A 14,972-nucleotide genomic window follows, 5' to 3' on the forward strand; every position below is an offset into this window, starting at 1 on the left:
ATTAGTGATACAAACTGAGTAACAGGTACATAATCAATTAAGCGTAATTCATGGATGGGAAAAGGCATCAATAGTCAACCACTTAAATGAAAGCTTATAATTAGGGTAGTATAAATATACCGTAAGCCCAATATTTTTGTAAATGCCCAGTATAATAATCCACCGTAGAACAATTCTAAAAGGTCCACTTTATTTTCGATTGTATCTAACAGCTTTCAAAATGATATGTACAATATTTTTGTTCACTAGGATAAAGTACATACTTAAAGTTGGATAAAGTTAGATTGTTTTTAACTCCTTGTAAAAAATATGTACCTATATGTTAGATGATTAAAATTCTAACTATTTGTTTAAATTACAAAATTACGATAAAGGTGATTTCATTATGTCCAGAAAGCAAATGATCCAGAAGGAATACTCGTTCTGACACTACGTAATACATTCAAATTGCATTTACTGGTGAAGTACGATTGATGGTACTCATTATTTTGAATATTTACGAAATTGATTCTGATAAATTTAATAGTTGAGTTCATGAATCAATTAAAGCTAGACTACCATGAAAAACTTGGAAGCTTTAATTGACTCATGAACTCAACTATTAAATTACTACGATCTCCACAAAACCTCCTTCTGATAAATTTGACAGCGTAATGATTTAATTATTTTTAATCTGGTTTTATTCCATGGATTTATGTAAACTGAGAACCCATTAAAAACTAAAAATAACTGTGAATATGTTTTGTCTTAGAAACCTCTCAGCAACAAATATCAACGACCACATCAGGAACTCATGCCTTACGACCAGCAGTGGGTTTAAGTTTAATAGTCTTCATTACTCACTTTAACAGAGCTGCAATATATGCCTGCATAGCTCAATGTTAGTATTAGATAACTACCCCCTTCCCCTGACATGGTCCAAAATTAACGAACAAGCTGCAATACTTGAAGCTTCTGTGTTCGTTGGATTCTTAAGGAGATCATTGATCATCTTTTGTTTTCAATAATTCTCTGAGTTGGTTTTAATTGACGACAAAAAGAATTTCACCTTCAATTAATCTCCATAAGCATTACAACTAAATATTTGATTATTATTTTAATGACAGTTTTGATTAACAAATGTATGTTCTGTCGATCTACTTTGTGATTATACCATTATAAGTACATAAAATGCTTATGAACATTAGTTCTTATAACATTTTTAAAAAGATTTCTGGAAATTTCTGTGTATTCTTTTTTGATAAAGGGTAAATCAGCTTTATGGTCACATTTAGTTTTTTATGCTAGACGTGTTGAATTAATGAAACAAACTAATAAAGAATTAGCAATAAATGATTCTGAATTACTCAACCTTGAATCATCACCTCCTACATCATCATCGTGTAGTGGTTCATCGCGCATATCTGACCTACGAAGTGTTAATGTTGGCAGTGAGAATTCTCTCCTACCATCGGATTCGCCATTATTATCACCTGATTTGCAACAGAAGTCATCACAAACTGATACAAATTATTCAGGTAATGTCTGGTTAGTACCATGTGTATTTATCTATTGTCGTTTTTTTGTGCCAGTCAGCCGTAAGAAACGTATAATTCACTACGTTCATGAACCAGTTCAAGTTACCCAAACTAATCAACACAAATAGATGTGCCAGGTTCTACGTCACTTATGGCTGATTGACTGACTGGTAGTTATGAAAACCTGTTTGCTTATTATCCGGGTTTTATAAAATGGTTTAAAGTTGTTTTGTAAAAATGATGTTTTCGAAACCTAAGTCTTTGTCTACCTTCTTATTCTCTAGCCTCTTGAGTTGATGAGTAGTTTAAACCACTATTCGGCCGTTATATCAGAACGAAGATTAAAGGAGTAGTAATTCCTAGAACTAATTTACGGATAATTATTATATGTAGTCTTATTGTATAATTAATAAGTAACTAGATTACTACATCTGTGTATTCCGTCTGTCATTAGCTTTCGGTTAACCCATTGACTACTATCATATAATATACTATTCCTAATTTGTTGCTGGTCTTATTACTCACAGCCTCTGCTATTTATAACCTTTTCTGACCTGTTTATGTATAATTGTTATTTTTCGTTTTATGGTGTGTTACTGTCCAGTATGTCTGCATATAAATCGCATCTATTTGAGATATAACTCTGATAAAAAACTGGTTCCTATCTTTCGAACTCAAGGTAGTGCTTAGAGTCATTGATGCCGGTCAGGCGAGTAATTGGCCAATTTGGGAGGTATCAGGCTTTAGAAGAAATAATAAACGTGAAATAGACCAAATTGGAATTCTGATTGGTTACTTTGTCCGCAACATTAGTCAGTGGTCTCGAGATATAACACCGATCGCCAGTATTTCATCCATTCATTCACTCATCGTTTACTCGATTAAAAATCCATTTTTTCCAGCTGTTTATAACCAACCAAGTAGTGTTCTCTGTCTATCAAAATTGTATCACACGAAGTCGATTTCAGCAATTATCGTACTATGGAGATTTCTTTGTCAATCTAGCTACGTTATTAGTTAGGATTTATAAATTTCTGAAATATTATTACAAAATTTACCACAAATGTGTTTTTGTTAATTTGTCTTTAAACAATAATAATATAAATCTATGTTCTTAAAGAAAGGGAATTATTAATTTAGCAATTGAGAACTTTGTTTCTACATATAGATAGTTTACAAAGCTTTCGACATCGTAGATTAATTCAGCTTTTTCTAGTTGCCTAATACGTACCTCCTTGCTTAGAATATTTAAATGTATAAACACATATTTGATTCAGTCATTGTAATTTTGTGATCGTTCAAAGAATAGTTGATGACATGCCTTCATTTATCATCGACTTTAAACAGTGACTTTGGAAAAACAACTTGGATTTATGTGTAATATTCCACTCCATTGAAGAATTATTACCTTACAATGAGTAATTAGTTGCGACCAGTTTTAAGAATTGTAGCTGCTATGTTACAAACTAATTGTTAGTTAGTTTGTCTCTTTATTAACATAAACTAGGGTAAATTAAGTTTGTGTGAATACCTTACAATCAAAAATTAGTATGAAATTAATTATTCAATTAAGAATATTCCCTTACTGTTAAACCGTTTTTATACTAACCGTCAATTAATTGATAATTTTCTTGCAAAAATCGTTACCCAACATACTCATCCCTAATACGGTCGAGGGTGGCGAAAGTCAACTCTCTCGAAATGCTCACATGGCAACGTGTATACAGATACTCACTGACTTATCGAGGTGGGACTATTGTTTACGAAATCGAGAGGATAAAAAGCAAATGTCTGACGCCTTAACCGCGTCAGTGGGTTTGGAAGATCCACCTGGAGGAGTTGGAAAACCATGATTCAAAACGAATAGTGTACATGGGCTTCAGAATCCCAAGGGATTTAATGGCGTATGAACCTTTTGTTAGTCACTGATTACCATGAGAGCACATCTACTAACGTTTCCACACCACCTTGTGGATTAGAATTCTAGTTCAAAGGTTTGGGGAGTGACTTCTTAAGAAAACCACCTGATTCGATTTTGGTGCCTGATCAGTATTTCAGCCCTAACACAAATTGAATGACGAAATGTTGTGCATATATACATATGATCTGTGCCTTCTTGCACCAATGTTTATGTGTTCAAATAAAATTAGAAACTATAGTCAAACACATATGCAAACGAAGCATCTGCTCAGTGCTCTCTGTTTTCCAGTGGTTGTCTAACTAAAATCTGCCTATAATGTGATACTAGTTCAACAATTTCTACATAGCTTTTATTAAAATAGTGTATCTTACAATATGATTGATTCGAACATATTTTGCTTTGAATCTATTATATACTTTCGAATCATTCTGTTTCAATATGTCTCTTCTTTTATTTAACTGAGCTATGTCACTGTTATGACCTTGAAGTTGAGGGTTCAAAACTTTTCTCCACCCCGTCGCCAATTGTTATGACCTTGGGTGTCTGGTTTTTTCTGTCACACGACTTATCTACCAATCCGAATACGACTTATACGAATCTTCGCACTAGGCCAACCAATGACGTTCAACCGGTGTGGGCAGTTTAGTGTCCTTATTGGTCCTATGTCCTACGAGCCCTTCCACTTGAGTCCAGAACAAGATACCAGCTTCCGAATCAGAGCAGATCAGACCAGAATCAGAGCAGATCGTTTATTTCAGGCATACTTCGTTTGTATATCAATCACACAGACCTCAACGTACCATAAAATAGGAAATAATATTTGTACACAAATAAGCCCAAAAAGTGGCTGTGGATGTGGGAGGCAGTAGTTAATAAGCTGAACATAACTTAAGAACCGTAAATCGTACAATAATAAGTTATAGGTCAAAATAAAGCTTATAATAAGAGGAATATAAATATATGTAATGTAATTGTTGAATAATTATACAATAAGAATATTTATAGAATATTAGTCCATTAATAGTCCTCGGGAGTTACCTGTAATTTAATCTCCACTCGGACATAACAGTCACAAAGGTTCTCGTATTTCCAAAGTACATAATATGTCGATAATTGACATTAGTTTTGCTTTGTTTCTGTTTGTATGCCATTTGGACCTACTATTTTCATCCCTACTGCTTACAAATTTGTTCGAACGTGGTTATTGGGTGTATTAGTCAAATTCACATTAATGTAAGCAGAAACGCATTATTCCTAGATTACTTCACTTTAACTGTAACAGTACAACTTCAAATATTCATCATGCCATATTTTTTTTAATATTAAAATCATAGGTTAGTAGGTGTTCATTCAAATGCATATCAAGGTTTCATCGGTTCTAACAAAATACTTTAACTGTCAGATTCTGTCAATTGGTTCAAAGTATATTTTTGTAATCACTTCTTTCCCTTTGGAATAACTGTTATTCTTGTCTATTTATTTCCTTAGGTTGCAGCTCGTTAAAACGTGTCTGCAAGTTTTCAAATGATGCAGTACATATGATGGAATCTAGTCAGTTATCTAAAACAACTCCATCTTCTCACCGATTTTCACGTTTTCCTTGGCAAGATCCATACTATCCATCCACTACATCCTCTTCATCTACTTTTTCACCAAAATTATTATCTAGTTTAAATAGTTGGAGAATGAAACTTCAAATGTTAGACGTTCGTGTTTCTTCTAATCGTGCTCAAAGTGCTTCATCTCGACAGAAATATCCCAGTCCAATTTCATCTCGTTTAGGTCAATCTTCTAATAACAATAGTCTTGGAAATAGTAGTAGTAGTAGTAGTAGTAGGAGCAGCAGTGTCGGTAATATCAGTGGATCACTTACTCCAATAAATATAAGTGGTGCTGGAATGATTTTAGATTTGCGTAAAATATTTGGGTCAAAATTCATTGAACATTCATTAATTGACGATATTCATTCAATTCAATCAATGAAAACTGTTAAAACAGATATTGGTTTCGCCAGAGCATTTGTTCGTTTAGCTTTAGAAAAGAAGTTGTTATCTGCACATCTTACTCGTCTGTTAATGGATACTAAACTTTTAAGGTATGACTGTTTATAAATAGGCTCCATTATATTTCATATTTTATAAACATAGTAACTGTTTTTTTTAAAATCGTACTACTGCTCATCAAGAACGTATCATTTCACGTTCTTGTCTTTGGGTCACATTTACAGAAGAGCTAGTCCAAAACTTGGTATTAGTTCATAAAGTTATTGACTGTTGCTCTGAGTCATGTCAAGCCATAGGCTCTGACTTACCAAGCTTGGGGTCTACTCAATTATCATGACCTACATTATTTGGCGACCCTCGTTGACACGGCTTAGAACCAGTCACAGTGTCATAGGTTCATTTTCCACTTGTCTTAATCTCAATTTTGAATCTTACTTACCTACCCCCTATACACATACCTTTTCATTATGTCTTTTCAATATCACTACCATCATATTATTTCGATTCTTTTACTATTCATCTTGTTAGTTTTATCTGATTGTCCGAATATAGTGTGGTAACTTGGGTTACTATGATTATAACTGGCTAACTTTTAAGTGTTAATAATAATAGTTATAACTGGCTCCAAAAAAGTAAGTGGAATAAGTTTAGAACCCGTGAATAAGTTACCTATTCACTTGTGCAATTTCATCTACTTAGTTATGTTCTATACTTTTTGTGTTCAATTTAATAATGCTATCACTGTACGTTTACTCAAACCGGAAATAAATTTAAAGGGAGATGGAAGAGAAATCTGTAACCTAGTGGTTGAAGGTCAAGTGCTCTAACCAAAAAATCGTCATCCATTGCGATTACTAGATAAATTTACTTACTAATTAATGTAACATCGAAATTAATGGAGGTTTTTGTGTTTTCCCCTTCTTTTTTTTTGGTTAACTAAATATTAATTACACTTTGCAAAAATTCAATAAGCTGTTTATTATATTTATATATTTAACCGTTTGTGTTAATTCTTACTAAAGACAATATAATTATCCTATCTTATCGTATTCTATTTTACGTGTATTTTGCTTTAATATTAGGCACTTATATACAAGATATGCTTTTTTAAGATGTGAAGAAGAACGTGAACAATTCTTAGTACATTTATTATCATTAAATGCTGTCGATTATTTTTCATTTACACGAATGATTAATCAAACTGAAATTATCTACGAAATATTTATATGTACTGGTCGAAAGCATAGTAGCGGAATAACATCGACAGCAAATGCATGGATTAAAATTCATGGACATTTTGGATCAACTCAAGTGATCAAAATTCCACATGGTCACAATCTTATTGAAATCAAAGTAGATATTTCTTTTGTTAAATGTCTACCAAATCTTTGTTTGTTTTTTTATGTTTCGTGAGTGTTAATAAGCTTTCCCTTTGATAAATTTCGATAATGCAATGAGAAGACGTAGTTTATCAGAATTATGTGATATATTTGCGCAATACATTTTGAACAATCTGATCACACATATACTTGTTAAGAACATTTATATATGAAAAATTAAAAGGTCAACTAGACAGGTTAAGGGTAAGTCATAACAAAGGAAAAATATTAAAGTACACAAAAACAAATGTGATTACCACTCTGGATAGTAAATCAGTACTACCAAGGTAGGTTAAGTGTAAGTACAAATTGTTTTTGAACACATAAAGGGGGTTTCAATTTTCGTATAGCCAAGGCTTAAATAAACCTTAGTATACGTCCTTGAAGGCTTTTGTACAACACAACAAATGCTGATTTGATATCAACCTTATGTGCTCCGCTACTAGCTCAAAGAGTTCAAACACTACGATTTAATGTGTTGAACATATTTCTTCGAGGTGTTATCTATTTTTTTAAATTTTAATATTCATATCCGTAAATGTGTCATCAATCCATATTATTATTTCTATTTGTTTTGTGTATGTTAAACAGAAACTTATTTTCCCTCCTATTTTCATAATTTTTGTATTTTGATAAACGCTTTTATCCTGATCATTCATATTTGTTTACACGTATATTATATATTTATTAACTTCCCGGAACATTCTTTTAACTCAGTGTAATATGCCTTATCTCAAGAGCCTAAGATTTATCCTGATCTTGGTTATCATTATATCTCGTAGTTAGTTGGTTGAAGGTGTTTAACAAAGTTTTTAGTGAATTTTGATGTAATTTATCAATAAATCATCAAAATTCTTGTACTACGTAATAGGCTCTCTTCGTAAATTACTTGAACAAAGGGAAAATGACATTAAATACAGAATAGAATGCATTTATTATATATTGTTGCATTCTTTTTAGAAACTCTCTGTTCTACTCTACGGATGTGAAGCATGGCCACTGAAAATAGAGGATATTTTTTAATCCCCTCAGTTATTTTAATTAATGGCTGTAGACGTTAGTTGACTTGTCTCGAAATTGGTAACAATCGAGGATCCACTGACTGTCTATCCTTAGATCCTGAGTCCCGAAATCTTATGCTTTCTTGTGCTTAATTCTTTCTACTACTACTGTAGTGAACAGAACACGAGTGGGACAATTGAATGTATTTGATACATAATTACAGGACATGTTAATAAAATCTAACAATAAAATAGTAAATACGTAGTTTGCAAAATATCCATCAGTTGTCTCATAATGACTCAGACTTCATTGTTCTTGCATTTTCATATAAATTGCATTCTGTTTCCATTCTTTACTGTTCGATCCTCTTGTCTCTCTGCTGCCAGACCTTCTGTTCACGACTAACATCATATACTACTTGTTTCAATATAAGTAGCACATATCACACTCGTCCCCCCTTTAAAGCAGTCGTTCTTGCGGTGGTTCATGCTCGCCGTGTCACATTCTTCTGAACCGATGCACATTTAAGCCAGGTCCTACGTTATCTGTCACCAACCGACTAAATTAGTAATGTAATTTAGAATTTTATAAAACGGCTTGTCCATCTCTTAAGTAGAAGTCGTTTAAGTAAGTATAAGTTATAGTTTCAACAGTTTCTGAGACGGATTGAGATGATAGTTCCATAATATATAGGCTAATTATAAAGAATAATAATTTGGTTTAACTCGTAGACTGTGGTTGTGATTCAGTTGGAAATGGATTAGACTATCCCGTTGCAGATGTTTTGACTGAATTTTGATCCCTCTTAGTTGGGATATTTGTATCCTATGAGAATTACCTTAATATAGTCTTTGTGGACAACAAGCTGCCACAGAATTGATGAAACATGGCTAACGGTGGAATCCAAGTTGCATGTGTCTTCTATTTAAGACTCGTCAGCTTGATTTACTTACATTCTAGGGTTGATTCTTCTTCGGGACTCGAACAAAGGTTATATCGAGTTAATCCTTTCGGGATACACATATGCCAATGAAGACTGATCTGAATTCAGTCAAAACAACAACGTGATCTTCCAATCCATTTTTAGTCGAGTTAAAATCTCATACCTGTTATACAAATGAGTGGCTATCTCAGTATCTACGTGATAGTCCGATGGCGTTCAGATCGAACGGTACTGGCCTCAAGTCCCGGAGCTAGTACCAACTCTGGGATGCAGTCGCACCCAGATAACGAGTCCCAAACAGAACAAAGCATGCGCCCTGGATTCCACTGCTAGCTACGTTCCATCGATACTATACGAATCTGTGGTTCTTACTGTTTGAAGAATGAAAAATAAAAACGTGGAACGGCAGTCGGAGGATAATCACTGATACTTTTTAATTAGATTGTTTAGGTGTAAACCTACCAATTGCTATAGCTTCTGTGACTCTTAACTAGTCAAAATTAGATCGTTTGTTGATCATTCATAATCCATTTATCGCATCCACTTTATGTCCTTTATTCAGCGAATGATAAGCTAAAAAGGCCCCGTTCTGCCATCAGAATCATAAGTTCTTGGCAATGTGCTAAATATGTCTATCCTTCCCATGTACATGCTTTTACATTTACATATGATAGGTATTTATCTACCTTTATTTTATATTTCACTTCCGTTCTACTTGTCAGTGACCGTATTTTATTATTCCTTTTGTTTTAAATTATATACTCATACTAATTAGAATCGTAATCTTGGTCTACTGTCTACATTACAAATTGGACATGATAATACTGGTTCAGCTCCGAAATGGTTTATTGAATTCATTATTGTTCATAATCGTATTACTAATCATTTTTATTTGTAAGTTCATGTATTTGATAGATGTATTGTGAAATCTTGAGGTTTTCTTTTTTTTCTGTTATTTTCACATAAAACGTTAACAAAGCAATTTAATATAACATCAAATACATTTGTACTTTGTATTTGAATCGTTAATAGATCAGGGTATTTTACTTCATGTGAATTGTTAACATCCATTACACAAAAAGTCTTCTGGTTAGCATTTTGGTCTGGCACTTTTTTTAGCAAGGTTGTTTTTTACGGGATGAGATTGCTGGAAGTATAAACTATATCATAAATGCAGAAATACATATGATACACCAGGAGATGTGTCTGTTCATAAACGTGACAATATAACCAAACAATAATGTATTAAACACCCACTGTTAAGAGATCTCGTTAATTACTCGAAAAAAAATTTCAGAAGCTGGTAAAATCCTGTATACACTTCATTTTTTAGAATTCTAGAAAATGACATGTCTTAATTGTATCCTTATCGATTTTGTCACTAATTTTAAAATGTCTTTTTAGTGACTTCCAGAATCTCAAGTTCCCATGTGAACCTTTAAATACCCTAGTTTTCTGTAGATTACCTAACTTTCGGAGTAGATCTTTCATAGTTCTTACTCTCTGTTTTCTGCTCAGCGTTTGAGAGTCTAAGTGTTCTGGGAATCAGGTTGTAATTCATAAATCTAGTATCTTTGGGTTGAAATACAAAACATATCACCAACTATGTAAACTATCTATGGCTTGCAAACTATCACTCAATGAAATATTATTATTTCTCTATGCGTAACTGATATCATTTTAATCATTTTGTACTTCATATATATATATATATATATATATATATATATATATATATATATATATATATAACTATTTTTATGTATCCACAATGTTTTATAAGTGAACTACATTTACTTATTAGAATTGTAAATCACATGAAAGATTAAAACCAAGTTGTACACGCGTAGAAAATCCATGAATTAGTGATGGTGTGGTCGATGTTACCCACAATGATGTTTGTTAGTAGTGTGTAGTTGAAAGTGGCGTCGAAGTTGTATCAATTGTGAGAATTTCCAGTGCATTGCAAGCACGGCGTTGGTGGAATGCATAGAGACCAGAATAGAAGACAGTTTGAATATCAGAAAACACTCAAAGATGTTCATAGGCGATTGGAGTCTATGTATATGTTATTGTATAAATTACTTTATAACTTCTCTCAATAAATACACATCCCTCCTGCCAATTGTCTTGTCTTACAGTAGTATTGCATGCCGACACCGAGTAGTGTCTGTATATATAAAACCAATTCTACATTGGTTTAATGTGTTTTGCTTTCCTTACAAATCTTAGTTACTTTATTGCTTAGAAACTTGTCGAAATATATTTATTTATAGATTCCCATGTTATCACTGGTTCGGTTTAGGAGTTGAAGATGATGCATTAGAACGTATTCTCATTGGTGAACAAATCCGTATTGCATCAAATGATCCATGTAGGTGTACATTCTTCGTTTAATCTGTACATTTTCCTGATACTATTGTAATATATGAAGAGATTACTATTTGATTTTATTTGGATTTTCATTGTTTATTTTGCAATATCTACTACACCACCTCCAGCTATTGTATTTTCATTTATTCGATACGTGTTTTCCACTGTCCCAAACACTTTATTTAGCGAAAAACAGTGTAATAAAAGTGTACATAACAGTTTCTTCAAATAAGCTCTTAAGAGTGCTAGTTATAAACAACTATTGACCCGCATTAATCAAAAAATCGAGTGTGTACACTTATGCTTTCCAACGAGTAATTGATGAGGACTTTCAAAAAATGTTTTAAACACTGGAAACAGGGCTGAAAATAACACATCGCCACAAAGAGAAAACATTTTGGTGAGGTATAAAGTAATGAATCATAAATTTTCTAAAACCAACATTATACAGTCTGCATATTTATTGGACAGACTATGTATATCTATCTGATTACTAAGTTAGATAGACAAAGCAACATATATCGTTAGAAATGTTGAACTTTTTTTTCTCTTTACGTACCAAAGAATGTTAGTCGTTGCTTTTAGACTAATTTTCGTTAAATATGATTAATACAATGGTTTTCCTTTTTTTTCCCTTAAAATTAGTCTCTAGTAATGAAACATCCGGCAATAATGTCTTTCATTTTTTTTATTTTTCTGTACAACAAAATAAACAATATTATTTGTTGGCATATTTCTTTCAATTAGAGATACTTGTGTTGTAAGTTGTGTGTGCTATTGCTTTGTTTCATTTTCTTTTTAACGCTTACTCACCATTCATGCACTGTAATCCCCTAGTAATCTCACTTCTAGTCAATATATGTATGTATATTCATTTGTCTAATAAGGTTGAACCTAAAGTGATCATTATTTACGTTTGTAGTTTACGATGAAAATAATTAACACCCATTCACATTGACATGTCTTTGTTTAACACCATATTGGATTGCACTTAGTTTGCTTTTCTTTTTGTAATAAAAAAATGACGACCATTTTTATAGTTTTGCTACGGTTTTCTTTTTCCATTTTGACCATTGTTACAATGGATGGTTTAATATCTTTTCCCTCTCTTTGTGGTATACTACGCTACGCTTAATAAAATACTTGAACGGTACATAATACAGAGACCAGATCACGTTATATCTCAAATCCAGGATTCACAACTCTAAATAGAGGACCAAATTAACACTAGATAGTATTTTATTCGACGGAGCTACAAGCAGTCGCACTTAGTAGAAATCGGTGAGAGGAAAAGAAATCACCTACCTAATGGTTGTTAGGGTAACATCTTTTTGTCCAGGCTCAATGAACAGTCACGTTTTACTCTCACTACCGTATATCAGGTATAATGGTCGTTTTAATCAGTTTTTTAAAGGATTCTGTCTAAATAACAATTGCTGTTTTTATCCCACCTTAATTTCCTAACGGTAAGTTTTTAGTGTTCTCATTGGTATTACTAACTAGTCTGTGTCTCAACTTGTAAAAAGAAATATATCTTGAGGATTTTCGTGTGTGTAAGTGCGCACATCACTTCTAGTTTGAAATTTGTGGACGTTGCAGACCATATAGGACAAAATGTAATGTCTAGACACATGGCCTCTTAATACACTGGTGATAATTCTTTTTGTTTATAAAGTATTAGCTTAAGCTTATAATATATTTTTCTCTACTGGCATTGATCTCAAGCAAAACAAGTGTCTTAGTGGTGATAAACCTCTAATTGAATTCATCATATAAAAATAACTATTCGTCATCTCATTATTAAGGTCGGTAACTGAAAGTTGTTCTTTTCTACATCGACAAGGTGGTGGTAGGCCAACGTTAGTAAATGTGCTCCCATGGTAGTCGGTGACTAACAGTAAGTTCATACTCTATTCGTTCGCACAGGATCTTGGAGCTCATGTGAACCATTGTTTTAGGATCAGGATTTTCCAACTCCTCTAGATGGACATTCGCTTTTCGTCTTTTCAATTTCGTAAACAACAGCTCTGTTGTGAAAATGCGGTGACTAAGACTTCCCTGTGAGCGGCTGTATATGCGTGGCCATGTGAAAGCATTTCGAGAGAGAGAGAGCTGACTCTCTCCACGCTCGGCCATACCAGGGGGTTATCATACCTGATATATTATACTTATTTCACATTTATGCATCGTATGTATAACACAAAAAAACAAGAAGAAATTCTGTACGTTTTCCCAGGAATTATGTGGTACTTTTTGGAATGAAATATCATAATGCTTACATTTTAAATTTATAGTCATTTTGTTGGTCATAATATTTTAAATAATTTAGTTAGCTTGGTGTTTGTTCAATTATTGAAGAAAGTCATAAAAAGGTTTGCTATGATGAAAACTATTATAACTACATCTCGAATCTGTCCATGTACAGTGATATTTTTGTAAATGTAAATGGTAATTCATCTACTTTCAAAAGGCTATCTAATAAATGATGCCACTTACACTGTTTTAATGGTTGAATCACTTTCATTCAAGTTGATCATGGGTTTAAACCGCGACGTACATAGTACAGTTTGAGCTACCGACTAGAACTACTTTTCTTGAAACCATAAAAGTGTGATCGAAAATTGGAATAGTCAAAGTAATTTTAAATTATATTACTTATGGATAAAGCTAAGTAAGACCGGGACAAGTTTATCTAAAGAAATTTTTCATCGCTTTCCGTTCATGGACCTTGTTAAACTCAATATCATAACATTAGAGCTACTTGATACGCGTTTGGCAATTGACCCACCATTTCCAGTCTAATTGGCCTATCATTCCAACCTCATCTAACTAATGATATCTTCTCACTTTTGTGTTCTTACTCTATTAGTTTAACCTCATAAGTTAAATCCCTAATCTAACCTCGAACTTGTTGTTATAAGTTATCGTGAATTAAGTTCTTGATTGTACTAGGTCTGTTTACAGTTTTGTTGAAAGGGTTTTGTGGAGATTAATTTAATTTATAGGTTGTATTTGTCACAGATTATTCTCAATTTAGATACCGTTGAAAATTAGGTGGGACTAAGTATCTGTTTCATCCTAATATAAGACCGCCCATCAGCACGTACCCATGACCTGTCCTGTGATCTAACCCAAGATTTTCAGTTCTTTTGGCAAATACTTAACCCCTGAAACTACTGTATCGCCATCCATTAGTACGATTTTGACTCAAATCCGTTGTGGAACATCAAGTGACAGTCATCCAGTGCGTTTGGTGATAACTTTCATCCACAAAATATCTGAATTCAACCAATCAATTCTCTTTTTTTCTCTGATTTTAATCATGTTTACACAAACATGTCTTTTTTCAAAGGTTACACGTAATCACGTTTAATTGCACTAAATTATCATTTTCATTATTCATTTTTTCTTTTAATTAACTCAATTTGTATTCTTTCATATTGTTCGAATCATGAACAAATTATTCACATGTTTATTACTATTATTATCTTATATGTTTATTATGGAAGATCTCCTATTCACAACTCCATTAGCGTTATCATCAGATCCCATAGAATGTTTACAAAATTTGCCAAATCGTTGTCTATCACCATCACTGTCAAGACGAAACTCGGACCAAAGTTAGTTTTATATTCTTTTTTTGTTATTGAATCGTATAAAAAAGATTGCCCAAATTATGATAATATTATTATGTATTACATAAATCATTGTAATTTCATGAAATTTGATATTTTACCAACGATAATCATACATTTTAAGCTAAAATTTCCTCGTCCCAAATTTATTTCAGTAAGATTTATGGCTAAAAGTATAGTGTAGGTACGAGTTAATCAA

At 32.7% G+C, this 14,972-nt stretch overlaps 1 protein-coding gene across 2 annotated transcripts in view; it reads left to right on the forward strand.

The window, feature by feature from the left end:
• The window catches only part of DENND5A_2 (DENN domain-containing protein 5A), a gene marked incomplete at its 5' end in the record, with an annotated part of 59,463 nt that overhangs the window by 32,894 nt on the left and 11,597 nt on the right, over positions 1 to 14,972 (forward strand). The window contains 6 exons of one of the 2 annotated variants that reach the window (XM_012936773.3): positions 1,247 to 1,517; positions 4,927 to 5,533; positions 6,524 to 6,794; positions 9,541 to 9,659; positions 11,042 to 11,139; positions 14,648 to 14,758. In XM_012936773.3, coding sequence (XP_012792227.1) covers positions 1,247 to 1,517; positions 4,927 to 5,533; positions 6,524 to 6,794; positions 9,541 to 9,659; positions 11,042 to 11,139; positions 14,648 to 14,758 — 1,477 coding nt within the window. Of the gene's footprint in view, positions 1 to 1,246; positions 1,518 to 4,926; positions 5,534 to 6,523; positions 6,795 to 9,540; positions 9,660 to 11,041; positions 14,759 to 14,972 lie in introns of both variants that reach the window. The other variant, XM_051210577.1, reaches the window with a different exon arrangement.

The sequence above is a fragment of the Schistosoma haematobium genome, chromosome ZW, assembly GCF_000699445.3.
Source record: "Schistosoma haematobium chromosome ZW, whole genome shotgun sequence".
Taxonomy (NCBI): domain Eukaryota; kingdom Metazoa; phylum Platyhelminthes; class Trematoda; order Strigeidida; family Schistosomatidae; genus Schistosoma; species Schistosoma haematobium.